General features: G+C 43.5%; 1 protein-coding gene across 1 annotated transcript in view; it reads left to right on the forward strand.

Annotated features, from left to right (window-relative positions):
* LOC147422979 (uncharacterized) overlaps positions 1-20,260 on the forward strand; it is a 54,887-nt gene extending 34,627 nt beyond the window's left edge. Inside the window, exon 3 of the mRNA XM_086501433.1 lies at positions 18,217-20,260. Within this exon, the coding sequence (XP_086357559.1) occupies positions 18,217-19,977 (1,761 nt within the window). The 3' untranslated portion in view covers positions 19,978-20,260. The remainder of the gene's footprint in view (positions 1-18,216) is intronic.
* Positions 20,261-21,270: the final 1,010 nt, after the last annotated feature.

Genomic DNA, 21,270 nt, shown 5'->3' on the forward strand with positions numbered 1-21,270 from the left:
CGCATGAATGGTTTGCCCAATATGATATCAAAATGGCTGCTCTTATCAAAATACATTATAGCAAAGGTCTGTTCATATGCAATGCCACAAGAGGATATGGTGATTTGTTCCAAAATGCCAATCGATCTCTTCAGGTATCCATCCGCCAATTGCAGTTTCATTCGGGTTTTCCTCAAAGTAGGCTTTTTCTCTTTTTCCCACATTGCCTTGGTTGCTATGGAAATTTCGCCCCCACTATCTAATATAGCAACCATTTGTACTCCTTGTAATCCATAGGTAAGGTAGTGTTCCCTTCGTCTCCCTGGTAGTATTCTCCCACCTTATTTATTGGTACAGGCTCTGCTTTAGTTTGTTTTGGTGTTTGGTTGTTTGATGTTTTTGGAGGAACGATTGGTTGTGGAGTTATCAGCCCTATTTTCTCCAAAAAAAAATCCACCTCTTTCCAAAGATGAGGTCTTATCTGCAGTAACTCGGATAGAGTTAGCGTACAATGGATAGGAGACGACATCAACTCATGAAGAGTCATAGTGTCTATCATGTTAGGATCAAATTTCCATTGAAAAGGTACTTTTCTAATTTTTGATCTTGCTTCATGGTTGTTGATGAATGAAGGTAAAGTTTCCAAAGACTGTGGTTTGTTGTCTTTTGACATTTTTGTACCTGCATCACCATATAATGATCGAATATTGCCAAGGTAGAATTCATGGTCCACATGGATCTCAATGATAGGGGTTGACTCAAGGGTCACACTTTCATCTTTTCTGTTTCTAATATCCTCCCAGAGATCTTGTGGCCATGGTTCTTCTACTTTCAAAATTGGCATAACTTCTTGTGAGCTCAACCCATTTGTGGTATTGGCTACCACCCTTGTATCTAATGGTGCGTCAACTATCGGCGCTTTTTGGTCTCTATTTTTGATGCCTCAATTCTCCATCTCCCTAGATTCTTTTGCGGATCAACACCTCATTTTTTGGACCATCCGGGACTAGTGGTTCCATAAGAGCTTGGGCCGCTTGGATGTGCTCCTTGCATATCTGCAACCTTGCTTTCTCATACCCTAGATGAGGATAAGTTAACCATCTATGCTCTTGGGTTTGGTTGGGCTTTAGCCTAGCTTCATAAGCCTTCAAAATTGCATCTAATGGCTCAAAGACTTTGTCCACCAAGACCAAACCTCCCGAATGTATTTTTGATGGTTTTGTTACACCACTTTCTTCTTTACAATCCCTTTCCACTCTCAGCTATTCTTTGATCTGCTGCAATGTGGTTTCTTAGGCCGATTTTTCTTTTATTCTTTTAGCTTTCATCTTGTCCGTTTTTGCTTTCCAAGATTTTTTGGGAGTCCTAACCGACAAACTTTCTATCTGAGTTTGACATGGTGGGATTTTCTAATCTCCCATAGGTATATTCATTGCTACTTCATGGGCTTGTGCTCTCGTTACCGCATTCATTGGAATTGTTGGTTTCGTTTTTGATCCACTTGACCTTGATACAACTCCAATTTTGTTTAAGGTGGCTTTTCCTTTGTTATCAGGGTTTTTTGGACAATGTGAAATTAGATGGTCATTTGTACATCCCTCATAGTACCTAAAGATTTTGATACGCTCTCCTTTATGTGGACAACTTCTTGTCAAATGATCACCTCCACATTCATAGCATGGTCCTACTGGTGGTGGAGAAGCTCCCATCGGTTGTCTGGTTCTACGGGTATCCATTAGGTTATTACTTCTGATTTTCCATGAACATGAGCATATTTTCATCAATGAGGTAATGGTTTTTTGTTCGTTGTGTTATGTATGAGGATTCTGTCATCCGTCAAAACCTATCCATGGAATTTGTCCTTTAGAAGCATAGGCACTACTGTCAACCCACTCTCATAAGAGATGTCTCAATCTTCTAAGTATGAAATTACTGGCATCATTCTCTGATCTGTAGGGCCTCTATGGGTTGTGAAACCCTTACCCTAACTCTATTTTCTTGATGTAAAGGAGGTTGTTTTCCCAACATAGGTTGCAATTTTTATTACCCTTGGACTACGTTGTTTTGTCCTACTTGATATCTTGGAGGTGGCAGCAATTGTTGCACTCTAGGTTGCCCATAAGGTCCTTCCCTAACATACTTCTTATTGTGGAAACATTCGTAGGTCCCATGGTTTGTCCATTTTTGTTTGATAGCACACCACTTCAATAGACGCTATTAAATGTTTTCCCCTGGTCTTGGCTGCAGGTTGCACCATTGAGTCGGATAATCTCCTCCACAAGTGTCACATTTTTGTGTGGTTTGTTGTCGTGTGTTAGGGTTTGGCCTGTTACCTTGGTTCATCGTTCAGATCACTTCCTCGATCATTTGATCAACGTCCGACACAGTTGGGTTCTATTCACCTAGCTTCAATGTGGATTCACTAGTGGTCAAAGTGGTGCTACTCATCCCTTGGTGTGTATCCTCAGTCACCTCCCCATACGCTTTACACATATCTACTAGATACAATTCCTCTTGAGTGACTTTCTTTAATGTAACACATGCCTTCAAGTGAAGATCCATTTTGAGAGTCTTATTTTTCTATCCATTTGTGAAAGGATTGACAGTCTCTCATCCTGAGGTAGCTCTCTGGAGGGACATATTTCAATGTACTGCTTGAATCAAATTGAGGCTTCTTTCACCTTTTCTTTCTCCTTTTGTCTAAATGCTTAGATTTGGGAGATCATATTATTCTTTGTTTCTTCTAAGATCAATCAAAATCCTTCATACTGAGTATGGAAATCCTTTACCTGCACAACCCTCAACACTTAAAGATTGAAATATATGCATACGGATCCCCCGACCCACTATATTTTTTGGTTACACACTTGGCCACTTGAGAGGGCTGCATGTGTCTAGCCTTGACAACCATTCTAATCATTCTCGGTCTTCCTGATATGGTCTCTCTAGTTTTGTATTCTCCCCTTGGTACTAAAATGGGTGTACTCTTTGCTACTCTTTCATTCGATCATTCTGTTTGATCTTGTGTAGCAGTTGGAGGGGTTTTAGTTGCGTAAGTCAAATTAGGTGCTTCACTGTCCCTGTGTGTGTTCAAAGAAACTCTAGACCCCAATGATCCCATGGGTCCTACATTCGAGAATCGTTGATGCCAAAATGAATCTTTCAATCTTGTTCTTACTGGACTCACGTATCCCGTTTTTGGTCTCATTTGAGTTGTTGTGGGTCTAACTTGCTCGTGGGTTACATAGTATTGAGGGAGTGGTCCACCAAAGTATGCATACCACTCTAACTCCCTATGGTCTATAGGAGAGTATTCACGACCATGATTATCCATCATGACCACTCGGGTATCTCTCCCCTCTGTGTATGTAAAAACATATAGACTCGTGGTCGATCAACTCCTCGATGCGGGGTTCATCACATCTATAATAGAGTGTTTGTTCTCCAATATTGATAATATATAGCCCCATGTAAGTGTTATCTGTATTAAGCCTCTCCGTTTTGTTAGAGCACCTGAGCAGAACGTTTTGCTTGTCCAAATTGGATGGCTCATCCACTAACTCCTCATCTACTTTGTCCTTGGTGCTAGTTAACCCCATTTTTCCACAATAGAGGGGGTATGCACAACTAAATACATCATTCCGTCCCGATCAAAGTATCTATCTCTGTGATAGTCCACATCTACAAGGTCCTTGAACTTGCTTGGTTTGTTTTCCATCTTAACAGAGTAGCGGTCCATTCCATCCTTATAGATTTTAGCTTTAAGATCATTCTCCAATTGAAATTTTTGATACAATAGCTTGACGTCCGATGCGGGTCGAGAAGAACTTGCCCCGTGGAAGTTCCTTCCTTTAAGCTCACCCTGTTGAATCCCTCAGCCATTATGGTGTATGATATTTTTGATGTGTGTTACCATATACATGTGGTAGTGATGTGTGTGAACACACTAGGACCTCCGGGGTATTTTTTCCCTCTTTAGGAGGTTTTTTCCCCCGAGCATTGTATATACGCCCATCACTCTAGGGCTATCTATCTTTCCATTGCACACTAAATAATACACTCTCCATTGTGTTCCTTGAGCTTCCTTCGTCTTCTCCAAGCTGTGTGTGTTTCTCTGCAACCCTAATTCCAACAATTGGTATCAGAGCAGGTTGCGTCCTCCCGGGCTTAGTCACCAGCTGCTCCAGTACACGCCTGCTCACTTTCTCTGATTTCAGTGAGCTTTGGCGAGCGTTCGCAGGTCGACAAACCCTTCGGGATAACTCATAGAGCTTGGTCTGCTCAGATTTTCGATTTGGGCTCATTTCGGCCTCCGTTTCCACTACAGGCAGTACTGTAGAGGCTATTTCGTCATTTTGTGCAGAATTTCTGTCAATGCCATTTTCTGCATAACAGGCGCCTTACAGTCTTCTACGGTTTGTGCTATATAGCACGTGTTGTTCCCGCTCCGTTTCTCCTATTTTCGGACAGTTTTCACATCAGGTGCAACATTTTCCATGGTTGACAACAACAACACAGATGTGTTCAAGATGTTTTCTGCTGAGGACAGGTTGGATGGGGACAATTACTCTATGTGGGCTTATATGATGCAACATGTTCTTGTGTCAAAGGGCGTCTGGAACATTGTGCAGGGCATTGAAGTACGTCCTCATTCTGAGGATGTAGGCGATGTTGAGGATGTTACAGGTCTTGCTGCAAGGATTGCTGCTGTTAGAGTTGTTTTGCCTACGGCAGAACAAGCTCGTTGGGATGTAAAGGATGCACAAGCTCATGCATTTATTGTGTTTTCTGTGAAGCGTACCATTGTTCCTCACATCCATTCAGCGAAATCTACAAAACAGGCTTGGGATATTCTAGCTGGTCTTTATGCAAGTTGCAATGAGGCTAAAATTGCTTTGCTGCGTAAAGAGCTGGAATCGAAGATTATGCATGAGGAAGATGATATGGGCACTTTCCTTGCTAGTGTCAAGGATATCAATGAGCAACTTATTTCTGTAGGTGAAGTCATTTCAGACAGTTCCCTTGTGCAGACTGTTCTTGATGCCTTACCAGATTCTTACCAGACTTTTGCAGCTAGTCCTTGGAGACTTATGACCCAAGGAAATCCTGAAGTTGTCAAGTTTGATGCATTATGCACATTGCTGTTGCAAGAGTCACTTTCTAGAAAAAACAGGACTAGGCAGCGTGCAGTTGAACAAGCTTTTATTGATTCTCAAAGAAAGGGTGGTAACAGTAATGCAGCCACTTCTTATGGTTCTGCTGCGAGTGGCAAAAATTCTGCTCCTAATGCTTCTGTTGGCAGCACTTCGTCTAGCAATTCTGGTGATGAGGGAAAAAAGAAGATGCGTTGCCATTATTGTAAAGCTAATGATCACTTGATCAAGCAGTGTCCTAAGTTGAAGGCCAAAGAGGCTAAGAAGAAAGAGGGTGGTTCCACTGTAAATGCTGGTTCCACTAAAAATGCAGCCATTGTTGAGTCTTCTGTGCAAGGAGATTGTAGTGCTGATGTTGATGCAGAATGGGCTTTTAGTGCAGAGTGCACTTACAATCCTGCTGTCCATGATGCATGCTTGTCAGTTGCTGCAGATTCACATGTGTGGTATTTCGACAGTGGTGCTACAAATCACATTACCTCACATCGTGAATTGTTTACCTCTCTCGAGTCTGTCCCTCATGAGAATTCAGTCACTTGTGCCAACAATGCCTCTTATCCAGTTCAGGGAGTTGGAAAGATTGTTCTCACTGCTGCTAATGGCAGTTCCTTCACACTTATTGATGCACTTTATGTACCTGGGATCAAGAAGAATCTCTTGTCTGTATCCGCACTTGCTAGACTTGGACTTGTAGTCAAACTTGTGGATGATAGATGTAAAGTTCATGATCTCAGCTTTGGTGATGATGAAATTGTTGCATCTGGCCTTTTGTGCCGTGGGCTGTATAAGCTCACTTTGTATGACAAGTGTGGACAAAATTTTGCAAATGCTGTTGCAGATTCAAGGGCTATTTCAGATGCAAAACTTTGGCATGCACGTTTTGGTCATCTAAATTTTACCAGTTTGCTGCGTTTGCAAAAATCTGATATGGTTGCTTCTTTGCCACCTCTTGAAGCACCTGTCAAACATGTTTGTGAAGGCTGTATTTTGGGTAAGATGAAGCGTTCCAAGTTTCCAAAGGATGGTTCAGTTCGGGCCACATGCAGGTTGCAACTTGTGCATAGTGATGTTTGTGGGTCCATGCAAACTCCGTCCTTGGGCAATTATCTGTACTTCGTGACTTTCATTGATGATTACTCCAGGCATGCATGGGTATTTCCGCTTAAAGCGAAGTCCGAAGTTTTTATGTGCTTCAAACAATTTCTAGCTATGCTGAAAATGTCTCGAAATGTACTATGGACACCCTCCGTTCCAATCGAGGGGGGGAGTATATGTCTCATGAATTTAATGCATTTCTGCTAGTCGTGGGATAAAACACCAATGTACAATGCCTTATACACCTCAACAAAATGGTGTTGCTGAGAGGAAAAATAGGTCACTTACGAAAATGGCACGATGTATGGTCAAAAGTCAAGCTTTGCCGCATTCTTTTTAGCTTGAGGCCATCATGTGTGCCACTTATGTACTTAACAGGTGTCCTATGGAAGCTTTGCAATATATTACTTCATATGAAGCATGGCATGATAGAAAGCCTTCTATTGAGCACATGCATGTTTTTGGCTGTTTGGCATATGCTTTGGTGCCACAAACACAACGCAGAAAATTGGATGATAAGGCTGTCAAATGTATTTTTGTTGGTTATAGTGCTGAAAGCAAAGGTTACAGGTTGTATCATCCGCAAACAAAACGTATTCTGGTTTCAAGGGATGTAGTGTTTGTAGAAGATTCTGTTCAGCCCTTGCTGTCATGTACTAGAGACAGTAATGTAAGCTCACAAGACATTTATGACACTTTGTTGCCTCTTTTCAGTGGTGGAAATACGAATGTAATTTCCAATGAGGCAAATGTACAGCCTATGGGGGTTTCAGAAAATGTTACAGATCAGCCTATTACTGATGCAAATGTACATGATGTACTTGATGAGGAAAGGGCTGAAAATGAGCAGGCTAGAGGTATGCCAAAATGGCTGGTGCACACTTTGCGTGACAGTAAATTGGATGCACCTTTGTCTAGTCGTACTCGTTCAGGCTCTCGCCATGCATCTTATGCATCAGATTGTTATGGTTTGGCTGTGTCTAGTTTACATGATGTTGAGGAGCCTCTATCTTTTGATGAAGCACAGAATTCAGAAAATTGGATGGTTGCCATGCAATCAGAATATGATGCACTTATAGAAAATGACACATGGACTTTATGTGATTTGCCTCCTGGCAAAAAGGCCATTGGTACAAAGTGGGTTTACAAGTTGAAACGCAAGCCGGATGGTGAGATCGATCGCCATAAGGCTTGACTTGTTGCAAAAGGTTATGCACAACAAAAAGGCATAGATTATGAAGAGACTTTTGCTCCACTTGTCGTATGAATAGTTTTCTATGTGCATTGGCAGCTCATTTTGGTTGGGATGTACATCAATCATACATTGTTACTGCTTTCTTGAATGGTGACATATTTGAGAAAGTTTATGTAACGCAGCCTCTCAGTTTTGTCATAAAAGGACAAGAGGACAAAGTGTGCAAATTTAAGAAGGCTTTGTATGGGTTGAAGCAATATCCTCATGCTTGGTATGAGAAAGCTGACACTCATTTGGTCAAACAAGGCTTTCGTAACAGCACATTGTATGTAAAGCGTGAGGGTGTTGTACTTCTCATTGTGGTTCTTTATGTCGATGATTTGCTGATCACTGGACCAAATGAGAGACATATTGCTGAATTTAAGGCTGATTTGAATGCTACTTTCAAGATGGAAATTTTGGGGCCGTTGCATCATTACTTGGGTATACAGTTTAAGCAGTGTGATGGTGGTATTGCCTTGTGTGAGAAAAGTTACATAGAGACATTGCTATGTAAGTTTGGACTTGAGGATTGCAAACCTATTGCCACTCCCATGGAAACAGGTTTGAAGTTGAGTCTACATGATGCTGGTGATCCTGCTAATGTCACTCTTTACCAAACTGCTGTTGGCTGCCTCAGATTATGTATGCAACACGAGGCCGGATATTCAGTTTGCAGTCTCACAGGTTAGCAGATTTATGCATAGCCCAGGGTCTAAGAATTGGCAGGCTATCAAGAGGATTTTCCGCTACCTTAGTGGCACTTTACACCTTGGCTTGTTTTATCCCAAGGGGGGATCATTGCTGCCAGACTTACATGCTTTTTCGGACTCAGATTGGGCTGGTTGTTTTGACACGCGAGTGTCCACAAGTGGTTTTTGTTTCATGCTTGGCAGTTCATGTATATCATGGTTGAGCAAGAAGCAACCTACTGTGGCCACTTCGAATTGTGAGGCTGAGTACAGGGCAGTCTTCACAACTACGGTTGAGTGTGTATGGCTCAGACGCCTTATGGCTGATTTGGGTGTTGGACAGGACACTGCCAACACTATCTACACTGATAGCCAGAGCGCATTGGGAGTTGCCAGGAACCCAGTTTTTCATGCTCGCACAAAGCACATTGAGGGGCATTACCATTATGTCAGGGAGAGCCTCTCAGCAGGAGAGATCAGCTTGGCTTATGTGCCAACACAGGACAACCTTGTAGATCTTTTCACAAAGGCATTGTCTCGTGAGAAGCTTGAAGCTTTCCGCAAAGCTTTGGGCTTACTCCCCTTTGTGGATTGATCATGTCTTTGTTATTTGATATAAATTGCATTATTCAATCGAATAAATGCAACGCAGTGGAGTACTCGCCACATCTTCGTGGACTACGGCGACCCGATTGGCATAAAAGCTTACAAGCTTTTTATCCAAGTACCCACACTTTTCTCTACAGTCGTTTTGTCATCTTTTTTGAAGAACTTTTTCTCCACATGGACTCTGGTCCTGTGACTCTAGTCCTACCTCTGCCCCTCCCTATACATCGGCACCCAGACTTGCTCATGCAGCACCTGACCCGCCCACACTTGTGCTCTCCCCGATCTCCCCACTACAAGGTGCTTCCTCCTCCTCGGGTTCACATACTTCGTCTTTATCCATAGCTCCGTGCTCGCCTACACCACCTTCTTCCCAGCACCTCCTTGCTGCCCATTCTACTGCTGGAATTGGAGCTGATCTCTTGAGATAGCTAATTCCAGTGTTAGAAGATTTCAGCTACAGGTGACATATTAGTTCACACAATAGACTGGACAAAGTAACAGAAACTGAACTGGAATACATCTACTGGAATAAGAACCAGACTATGTACTGAGAATGATATTCAAATTCAAATTCAGATTACTGATTACAGAGTAAGTGTAACTGGAATATACTGCTGTGATTGGAATTACAGATGAAATATTACAATGAGTATGATGTGGCTTATGAACAAAAGGATAGACAGAGTACAGCCGACAACAACTACCAATGATTGACAACTTGAGTACAATTGCCAACAAATGCCACCAAAACACTAACCTGATTATGCTAACCCAATTACAATGTAATGGGCCCTATTTATATGCCTTGGGTTTACCATGGTAATTACCATAGTAATTACTGACAAATTCACTGTCCGTCTCACAAGAGCGCATTCCCACCTAGTGAAACTGTCTCAGCCGTCTATATCCTTCCCTTCTTTGTTAATTTTGGCAAGATTCCAAAATTTTTGAAAAAATTCCCCTATCTGAATCTGGTTTGAAGCTGAAAAATCAACTGTCTGCTTCTGATTCTGGGGATTGGACTTTACCAATGATAGAGAGCCAGCTGGAAAGGTCAATGTAGAGCTCTAATCATCTACACAGACTGATATCAACCTTCCAGCTGAGAAGGAAAATCCACCAACTGAATTCTGAGATGGAACTACCCAGTATCCTTCCACTGAACCAGCTTTCGTTTACCCTTTGGCCTGGATGGCGTCTGAGAAGTCCCATCGCCAGCATTCTCCTTCTGAATGAGTCTGTAAATGGCCTCCTGCTCAAGCTGATCCCGCCTTTTTGTTGTCATCTCCACTTCATAGGGCGTAAGGGAATGATAGGTTTTGGTGTCAAGATCATAGAGCGTGCATTTGCCTTTGGTGATCCTAGTTCTGGCCAGCCTGTGACAATGCGAAGCAGTACGGATCCATCCTTCTGGAAGAGGCTGATTGGTTTTGACTCGAGCTTCAAAAAGAATCTCATCCATCTCTCTATACTGTGGTGCTAGGCCTGCCTTAGCTGCAATATCCTTTTCAAGCAGTTTAGAGGACTCAACAGTAAGTTGTAGCACCTGATTCGTGATCTTGGTAAGGCCTCTGATCTGAATCTTCCACTGACCCATAAACAGTCGGATCCTCTGCATCTCCTCTTTCAACTCGTGAATTGAGTTGGAGAGCATCAATAAATAGTGTTTGCCAAGTTTTCCATTCCACAGTCGATCGCTCATACCAATCCTGGAGCTCATCAATAATCTTGAAATATGTAAGGCGATCAATTGGTTTTGGATGTTGAGGGTAAATTGCTGGAAAAAATCTTGGCAATTCTGTCTCTCTTGCTGGAAAGGCATACAAAAGAACTGGGGAATCAGTTCACAAATTCTAAGAAATTGAGAACAACCTGGTTCTCTTGCTGCATCATTTTCTGGTTATTCTGACCAGCTGAAACAGTTTGCGGAGAGTAGTTGCCTGTTCTCCGACTGACATTCTAGTATGAGGTCCTTTACTGGTGGCTGTCTGATCTTCAAGAATGGCCCGCACTCTTTGATCCAAGACTCCTCTGGCGATTTGCATCTGCACCAAAACCTCTTTCAAATGATCCCTAACATCCTTCATACATTTGTAGGTTGGCTTGTTTCCCAGCAGAAGTTCTAATTCGGGAGCTAGGGAGCGACAATCTGCAGTAGACTGTCTTTGCAAATGTGGGTTGGTCACTCTCTCTTCAGCAGCGATTATCCATTCAGGTACCCTTTCAAGGAGCTGGAATGTGCTGGGATGCGTAGGTAACAGGCAAGTCTCTTGATCATGAAAAGCAATTGATTTCCAGTGCTCCACCATTTCCCTGGATCCAACATAGAGTCGCTGAAAACTTTCCAGATCGGATAGGAGATCATCATCCTCCAGATATTGCCTGGTTATGGGAGTCTGATGATGTCTCAATTGCCTGTTAAGGGTGATAAGCTATATTCTGTTGATCAGCTGCTGGTTCTTCAGCCCTAACTTTGCTTTTCCCTTTATCCTCCCTACTAAGCTGAGACTGGTTTACTGGCTGATTCCCAGTATGACTGGGTCGTTGTTCTTCTGGATGCTGATTGCCTGACTTTTGCCCTTCATTCTGGTCTGGCTGTGACTGACTTCCTTCAGTTGGCCCTGTGCCACCAGTATCAGGTCCTGGAGGTGGAGAGGGAGGCGAGGCATCATCATCATCATTAGTATGCCCTTCGTTTTGGTCATCCTCCTCCTTATCAGCTTCTTCTTCCTTATCCTCTTCTTCATCCTTATCTTCTTCTGCTTCTTCCAGGGAATTCTGTTGCTCAATATAATCCAGGATTGCTTGATTTGCTAGAGCATTATTATATTCAGCCACTTTGTCCTGCAAGTCACTCTGCATAGTCTCCATAAGAGACTTCAAGTTCTCCAGATCAAAGACAACGTTGCCTGCTGGATTTGAAATTTTAGCCAAATTATTATAAATATATTTGTCAGTGAGGGAAGCCTTCAGAGCTATATGACGAAGTAGCAAGGAGTTGTAGTCAACTCTCTTCATTTTCAGCATCGTTTCAGCCCGATCTGCAGCTCTCTGTGCTTCATCCCTCTTTTCCTTTACAATCTGTATATTAGACTCCGCCCTAGCTAACTTGCTTTCCAGTAGCTTAATAGACCTCTTTGAATGAGCTTCAAGTATCTTATGGTGCAGATATTGGCTGTCTCGTGCTTCCTTCAGCTTCTGAATCTAGTCTTCAACTCCCTTCAAGTCAGCTTTAACCTTATTCAGTTCTTCTTCTGACCTCGCAGTGTCTAACATCTATCCCATACAGTTGACAATAGTGTTCCATGAAGACTGGATGAGGACTTAACATCCATCATTGACTGTGGCTGGGTCAGAATCAGTGGACTCATACACTGTAAACGGAGCCATATAGGGTAAGGCTGCATAATCATATTTCTATAGGAAGAGACGATCTTTCAGGGGATGGGTCTGTAGCTGCTGCAACCTGTCCTTCTTTACCAGGTGAGCTTCTTCATTGTTTGGGATGGAGACACCACCCAGTAAGGTTGGAGATGCTGGACCTTTGCCCTTGTCCAATTGATCTTTACCCTTGTCCAATTGTCCTTTGTCCTTATCCGACTGTTCTGTTGCCTTCTCAAAGTCGCTGCTTTTGCCTGGTCTTTGCCAGTACCAGTAGTGACTGTAATCTGTCCTACTGACTGGTTGACTTCAGTGGTCTGAGCAGGTTGTTTGTCAGCCTGACTGACTAGAGCCTTTTCAGTCTCACTGTTTTGACTTGACTCTCTATCTGCTTCACAAAAGCACTGCTCTTCGTCAGTGTCGTCTTCAATTTCTTCGAGCTGCCAGACTCATCTTGGGTAGCCTTCCGTTTTAGACCAATCGGAGTGGTCTGACTATCCGTGGCTTCTTCATCTGAAGACAAATCGATATTCTTTGATTCTGGAACTGGCTTCTCACTCCAAGCCATTCTTACCTGGCCATGAGCATTTGGAGCAGTGGCCCAATATAAAAATTTCCAAACATACCAAGATTTAAAAACACTCTGGGATTTCAACTTGGCAGTTTGTTGAATCACGTTGTGTGACAGGATCTGACAAAGGTTAATGGAAACCTTTGAATCCAACGTCTTGGCTAGCAGCATAGCGAAAACCTTTTCTGACACATATGTTGGATTATTTTTAAGACTGACCGCTTCAGCTACAAACATGTAAGCAGTAGAGGCCTCCAGTCCGGCCACTGGAATCCCTTGACCACTAGCTTTTCTTTTGCACTTGGTAGCCTCATCCTCCTTCAGGACTATACTGATCTGTTGTGGGGTTGTCATAGACGGCTTGGGCTCATTTGGCATCCGAAATGCAAAAGCAATGTCTTCTGATGTAGCAGACACTTTTTACCATACACCATCGAACTGCCATCTTCGGCATCGAAAGAGTCAAGAACCCGCTTTATGATGGCTGCGTCAAAAGAGATTCTTATAGCTCACAGAACTACTCGTAGATCCCACAGTTGCAGCAAAGCCATAGCTTGGTCAGTGAACACGTAATGCTGAATCTTGTTGTAAGGGATGATGGGAAGGCTTGCCTTTGCAGTAGTGACAATGCCTTGGGTTTCATCGAGAGATTCCTGCATCTTATCTGAACGCTTCTTCCTACCCATACACTGTGAAGATGACAAAATAGGTGAGGAAGAGGAAGACTTACTTGATGCTTCAAAGCCGTACCCAGGTGTTGCTGGCGAAGCTAGTTGACAGTCGATTGTCTCCTCAGAAGACGAAGTCTGCGGCTGTAGCGAAGATACCTCAGAGCTTGGCGATGGCAAATGAACAACGGGAGGAAATCGTCGCGCAGGAGATTTGTGAGGAAAAATGCCATCTCTCCTTACTGTTATACGCGTTCGCGCCATAAAAGCTCCACCACTCGCCACTCCTAGACTTGTGTGCATCGCTGTTGTCGTGGCATACATGCATTGGACAAGACTTCTACCCATCCTTGAAATGATTACTATTGGCATGCCATTTGACCGTTGGGCGCTTAAAATTGAAAATTGTGTTCCCACTAATACTAGGCTGGTTCCCAGTCTGGCCTGATCACACTGGTACTGGTCTTGGGACCAATCGAGCTTGGTCCTACTGGCACTGGTTCTGAAACTATAACTGGCTGCACATGAAAAATCCCAAAAATATCTGATTCTAGTATCTCTTGATCTTCAGCTCCCAGCTCCCTAGTACCTTGTTCCTGGTCAAGCTCTCTAGCTTCTGGATAGTAGAGCTTGATCTTCGCACCATTATACACTCCTGGTAGCAGTAATCTAGATAAATATTTTAGTCTTATTGTGCCATTGGAGAAGACCCAGTCTACCCGAAATGGTCCTGCTCAGGCAATCTTCAGGTTTGGCTTCTTAGGACCCAATCTAGACTGATAGAGAAGCACCAAATCCCTTTCTGAAATTCCCGAACCTTAATTCTGCAATCATGCCAGTGTTTCCTTCGTTGTTGCTGAACAATTTCTTGTTCCAACATAGCTCGTTGCCTGAGTTCATCTAACTGCATAAGTTCATCCAGGCGCTTTTTCAGATTGTGGTTGAAGTCTAAGCCATACTTCACAGCCATTCTCAGACTTGGGATAACAAACTCCATAGGAACTAGAGCTTTAGTGCCATACACCATTTTGAATGGTGTCAACCCAAAATTGACCTTGTAAGCTGTCCTATACGCCCATAGAGCAGTTTGGAGTTTCAAATCCCATTGGTCTGGCTTCTTGTGCACAACCTTAGTGAGAATAGTCTTGATTGTCTTGTTACTACTTTCAGCCTATCCATTGCATCCGGGATAATAAGGAGTAGATTTCTGATGCTTGACTGAAAGCATATCCAGTAGAATCTCCATGGTGTCATTGATAAAATGTGTCCCTTGGTCTGACACAATCTCTACCGGACATCCATATCGACAGACAAGAATGTTGTGAGTCCGGCGTCTCATCAGCCTGACTATGCTCCTCATGAGCCTCAGTGTTAGTTACCCTCTCTTGCTTAGGGTCAGATTCTCTTCCCGACTCCTCAAGAGTAGGATCAACACGGATGGTGGATTTCCGGCCATGATTGGTTTTGGGTGCCATTGTTGTAGCTGAGAACTTCCAACTGGGAGAAGAGTGTTTCAGTCAACGAGCTTCAGCTCTAGTCACCGTGATCGCCAAAATGGAATTGGACCTGATCTCTTGAGATAGCTAATTCCAATGTTAGAAGATTTCAGCTACTGGTGACGTATTAGTTCACACAGTAGACTGGACAAAGGAACAGAAACTGAACTGGAATAAGAACCAGACTATGTACTGAGAATGATATTCAGATTTAGATTACTGAGCACAGAGTAAGTGTAACTAGAATATACTTATGTGATTGGACTTACAGATGAAAGATTACAATGAGTATGATGTGGCTTATGAACAAAAGGATAGATAGAGTACAGCCGACAACAACTGCCAATGATTGACAACTTGAGTACAATTGCCAACAAATGCCACCAAAACACTAACTTAATTATACTAACCTGATTACAATGTAATGGACCCTATTTATATGCCTTGGGTTTACCATGGTAATTACCGTAGTAATTACTGACTGATTCACTGCCGGTCTCACAAGAGAGCATTCCCAGCTAGTGAAACTGTCTCAGCCGTCTACACCTGCTATTGCCACTCTTCATGTAGATGTGCCCCTTGCTCCCTCACTTTTGGTAGAAATTTCGCTTGCCATAGCTTCACATGAGGAGTCTCTTGTTGTTCCCTCAATCCCGACTGCAATTCCCTCACCCACGCCACCTCATGTTTCTCCTTTACCTTCCACCCAAGTTATGGCTCAATCAACTCAATCAAGCCCCCTTTTAAAGCCACATCATCACTTAAATTATGGCTCAATCTCCTCACGTAAAATCATCTGCCACTTGCCCAACCTTCCATGGAATCATGCCTCCCTCTCTCTAGCCTCAATAGCGCATATATCAACCCACTCTGGCCCTCCTCTTTGCACATACCATCACCGTGATCGCCACATCCCTGCTACCGCTCTCTTTAACCAGTCACCCATTGTGGCTCCGAGCCCAACTCCCTCCTCCCCCTCTCCCTCACAACGCATTCATATCTCAGTCGACCCACACACATTCAGGCTGCGCTCTCCCATCCACCTCCAGCTGCTCTTACTCCCAACAACTTCACTCGCCGCACCCTCCTTGTAGTTGAGCCTCAAACCTCTTACTCTGCTGCTTCTCTCCCTGCAACTTAATCAATCAATTGCCCAATCTCCGGGTACTCTCCTCCTAGCTCGAGTGAAGATTCGCCTATCCATCCTCGAGTTCGCCTATACATCTACCAAGCCATCTGCTTCCACACCACCCTCTTCCAAGAAGGCGTCTCCCAAGATATTCCCGCAACTCTTGAAGACAACGTCGGCCCCTCCATTATAGCTTCTCTCAACTCCGATGAAGCCCCCGCTTGGATTAAAGCAATACATGTTGAGCTCGATGCCCTTCATCATTGTCACACTTGGACATTGGTCCGGCGGCCACCTCATCATAATATCATCGGCTGCATGTGGCTCCTGGAGTGCAAGCTCCGTCTTGATGGTTATGTTGAGCGCTACAAAGCACGACTCATTGCTCGAGGTTTCACCTAGTGTCTAGGTGTCGGCTACAATGATACTTACTCTCGTGTTCTTGGTATGTCATCTTTTTGCCTCCTTTTCGCCATTGCTGCTATTTTTTATCTCCCACTGCATCACTTTGATATTATCACTACTTTCCTACATGGTCGGCTAGAAAAGGAGATTTACATACATTGATCCCCATCACCCCAATTATGAATGTCTCTTGCATCACCCCATCTGTGGTCTCAATCAAAGCTTGTCAATGGTATCTCCAATAATGGTTGGAATCTCCTTTTTGCTGATCCCAATGTCTATATATATATATATGCTTCACCATCCGTTTGGCTTTGCTATCTTTGGTCTCTTTGTGGATGATATCCCTGTGGTTGCATCTCATCTAGCCATCATTGACATAGTACATGATATGCTTGTCTCCAACTTTCCTACCAGTGACAAGGGTCCAATGGACTTCTGTCTTGGCATCAATGTCCTTTGCGATCCTCATGGTCGCTTTATAAAGCTTTCCCAATCACACTACATTATGCAAATTCTTGTGCAATTCGGTTTGCAAGCTGCTAGTGGCTAGCCCACACCACTTGCCCTCCATGCGAAGCTTGCTCCCCGACTTCACCCATACCCTAAAGTTGATGCTACTGCTCTTCAAGATTTCAAATAAAATAAGATTCTTGGCCAGCTTCATTATCTCATTACTTGCGCTCGCCTCGATGTTTGCTATGCCGGGCACATTCTCTCCCGTGCATTTCAGCTCCCTCGTCAGCCCCCTCGCCGCATCCATCGCCAAGCCGCCCTCCATTGCTTCCACTACCTCAAGCACACTATGCATTATACCTTAACTTTCCATGGCCAAGATGGTCCTCTTGCTTTTACAGGTTATGTGGAGACCGACTAGGCTGCTCAAGATCCTCTTCAACACTCTACATTGGGATATGTCCTCACTATCGCCGGTGGAGCTATCACATGGACTTCCAAGCGCCAACTCACCAGCACGCATCCTTCTACAGATGTGGAGTATGTTGCAACCTCCCTTGATTCTCGCGAAGTCCTTTGGCTATCTCAGCTCATCTACGAGATGATGCTTCCCGTCCCTATGGATCGGAGCTCTATTTCCCTCTATTGTGACAACCAATCAGTTATTGTCTTGGCTTCTGCTCCTCAGCTCAACTCAAAGACGTTGTGGCACATTTGCATTGCCTATCATGCTTTGAAGGAATTGGTGGAGCATGGTTTTATTTCTCTCATCTACACTCCTACATCAGATAATTGGGATTGGGCTAATTGTCTCACCAAGCCTACTGATCAAGCCAAGTTGTGGTCTTCTCTCTTGAACTTAATCTCCAGGAGGGATCTCTCTCATCACACATCTTAGTTTTCTTTTGTTGTCGTGTTCTCCCACTTAAGGAGGGATGTGAAAATTGTAAGTGGGAGTGCACTCCAGCTCACTAGTCCTCACCTAATTTAGGTCCACCATTTTCTCCTCAAATCACCTCCTACATTTGAGCCTTAGTTAGCTCACTCTGTTTTTATCTCACTGTTTTATCTCACTGTGCGCATTATCGATTAGCTTATCATTTGTATTAGTTTGTTTCAAATAGGTTGAAGCTTGTCCAAAACTAACTTCGTATCTTCTACTTTTTCCGAAAAAAACAACCCTTGTTCACGGACCTTTATAGAATTCCTCTGCCCATTCTCCCTGGACTACATTTTTGTTGTTGGGTCTCCTTCTGTGCTGCGAATAAGATGTCATTATCTGCCTTGAGAGAGAGAGAGAGAGAGAGAGAGAGAGAGAGAGAGAGAGAGAAACGATTGCGAACTGCAGCGCGATGGGTGGACACTGGAGGAGGAAGAGCTGTTGGTAAGCTTACATCGACGGCTAGGAAGCAAATGGGCAGCCATTGCCAAGCAAATACCTGGGCGAACTGAAAACAACATCAAGAACGTCTGGAACGCAACCAAAAGGCGCAAAGATACGCGTCGCAAGGCCCCGACATCGTCGTCGTTTACTAGGGATCACAGCTGCACAGCTACGGTAATAGCATCTGATCATCATGTCGATATCCAAGGCGCCAATAATATGCAGCAGCACAGGACCAGCATTTTAAGAGAGTACATCATGCAGACAGAGGCGCAAAAGCGCAACAAAACAATGCATAACAATATTATAAGTGATAGTACTGTTACTAGCCCTGCTTCGGCGTCGTGTATGCAGAGCAGGATTCAATATGTTTCATCGTCGTCGGTCGATCATAATGTTGTCCAGCGCAAGGCAGATACTAATAATCTTCTCAAGGGAGCCGATAATATAAGTAATATTAAGATTAGATCTGCTACCAGTTTTTATGATGGTTTAGGATTGAGGAGGTGCGCTAGTCCTGATCAGCATGACTCAAGCGATACTCATCCTGCACATGATGACGATAATGATGAGCTAGATCTTATAAGTGCCAAGCAGAGAATTCTGAGCGCTCAAAGCAGCCTCCTTTACAGGCAAGCTGCTCAGCAGCTGCTCATCGGAGACTTTAGCCAACAAAAGCAGCGGCAGCGTTGCTCAGTAATTTCTTCGATGTGGAATTCCAATCATTCAAGTATATTAAGTTGCCATGAATTAATACAGGAGGGCAATACTATTCATTCAGATTCAGCAGAACGTATCTCAATTCAGGGTAGTACTAGTCATTTGGCAGGACATAACCCAATTAACTGGGACATCAATTGTATGTCCAATGCTGCGTCGGTCAGTACGAACAAGAGTAGTACCAGTGCCGGTGCAGCAGCAGCAAGCTGTGCTACTGTCACCATGATTGGGTCACCACCACTTTCACCTTCTAACATTTCACAGCAAATTTTTGCAGCTGATCATGTCGATGCGTTGCGCGCCCACTCTCACTACTCTTGCCCTCCGGTCCCCCATTGGGACCTCAAACCATCATGTACGGATGCAGGTACTCATGACCCCATGCACAATCTTGGCTCATTCCCAAAAAGCAGCAGCAATGTGGGACTAAGTCTTTGTGGGCTCATTCAGGATATTGTGGCAGGCAGTGATCATGACTCAGAATCAGCTGCTGATCAGAATCTTACAAATTGGATATTGGCTTCCTTGGAAGAGAGTATATGCATGGAGCCCACTGCTGCGCCAGTCAATACGTCTGATTCCAGTGCTAGTGCTAGTACCACGGCCACTGATCAGGTGACCCAAAATGTCCAACGGAGCTTCCCTCTGGCGCAGTACGTTGTAGATATGAGTGCCTACGCCAACGTCCGGCCTTCAGAGCGTGCAGCTTCATCTGTACCAATAAGCAAGCAAATTAATACTGTACTAGGTGATCATGATCTGCATACGGCCCCAATATCCACCCATGCAAATATTAGTCATATAACTGGGGGGATGAGGCAGGGCGCAGCGGCACTAGCTGCAGGAGGACAGGTCGACATGTCAATGACGTCATGTGGGACCCTATCTCATAATTTACATCAACCTGCAATGTCGCCAGTTGAGGTGGACCTTTTTGAGATGCTGGCAGTGAAAACCTCCGCCTCTGCATGCCAATATCATAATTTTCCTGGAAGAAGCCATTAATTTCCTCATCTGCTGAATCCTGATCTCAGCTATGAATTATATACGCTTAATTGCTAATGAGCCATTTTAACCAGACAACGCTGATCATGATGACCAACATATTATATTGTATCTTACCGCAAAGTGTTTTGTGCTGAGGCAACGTAATATCTATTCAAGACAACCTCGAAATTGAAGTTCATGAATCATGTGAAACGTGAAGATGGCCCATAATTAAATCGAGTCCTGGCAAAGGTTGCATGTCGAAACACCTTCAATGATCTTTTGTTGTCTGCGACCTGCGCCTCCATTGGGGTGGGCGTATCAATTGCCATCTGGGGCGGAACTCTTGCTGAGGTATAGTCTCGGTAAATGGTTGATGATATTGGAGAGGAAAATTGGGCAAGTGCACACGTACCTGAAAGAGCCTCTAGAGGGTGTGGAATTTAACGAGAGAGAGAGAGAGAGAGAGAGAGAGAGAGAGAGAGAGAGAGAGAGAGAGTCAGTGACAATATTGGCCGTGAGGTCGCCATGGACTTCAAACACAAAAAACACGTTCATGCAAACTTGCAGAAACGACATTACATTTATATATATTTGATTCATTATAATTGTTTATACAAGATCAACTAGTGGTGTCTCTAAGACGTGCGTTCGTATGCGGATGAGTATTAATTCCCACACTCCCCCTCAATACGAACATCTGATGAGGATAAGTGAGAATCTCTTGCTTAGTGCACGTATGTTATATATGTTTGTTTATTATGCTTTTCAAATTGTACTGCTACATCCAATGTGTTTTTACCATAAGCCTTAATATGTGCATTTAAATAATAGTGTGCAGTCTTTGTTAGAAGCTTGATAGTTGTAACTGATCTTGTCTTGAGGTGAACTGTTCCTTCTTTATGCTTCTTGATATTAGCGCATGCTAATGCTTCAATTTGATGTCAAAGAATACTTCTGCTCTCTTCGAACTTGTCTTCAGTTTCTCCCCTCAAGGAGAGAAGAGTTCCATACAAAATAAGTAGCAAAATCTTTAGTAGACTTACTAGATTAAATATAACATGTTTTTTCAGTGACATTACAATGAAAATTTCAACAAAATAACGTTATGCATACAATCATTTTACCTGTTCTTTTTGTTCAAATTTCTTACCTATTTTTGGTACCTTCAATACCTCAGCTTGGGCTTGGGTTGATCATTTTTCAAGTCCACTTAATGTGGAGTGTGTGGAGAGCAATGTTAGCTCCACTCTTGATGGTCATGTGGGTGCTACAGTCACTCCTACAAGTCCATATAATGCCTCTATTTTG

Source organism: Adiantum capillus-veneris, chromosome 26, assembly GCF_014529385.1.
Source record: "Adiantum capillus-veneris isolate H3 chromosome 26, ASM1452938v2, whole genome shotgun sequence".
In the NCBI taxonomy this organism is placed as follows: Eukaryota; Viridiplantae; Streptophyta; class Polypodiopsida; order Polypodiales; family Pteridaceae; genus Adiantum; species Adiantum capillus-veneris.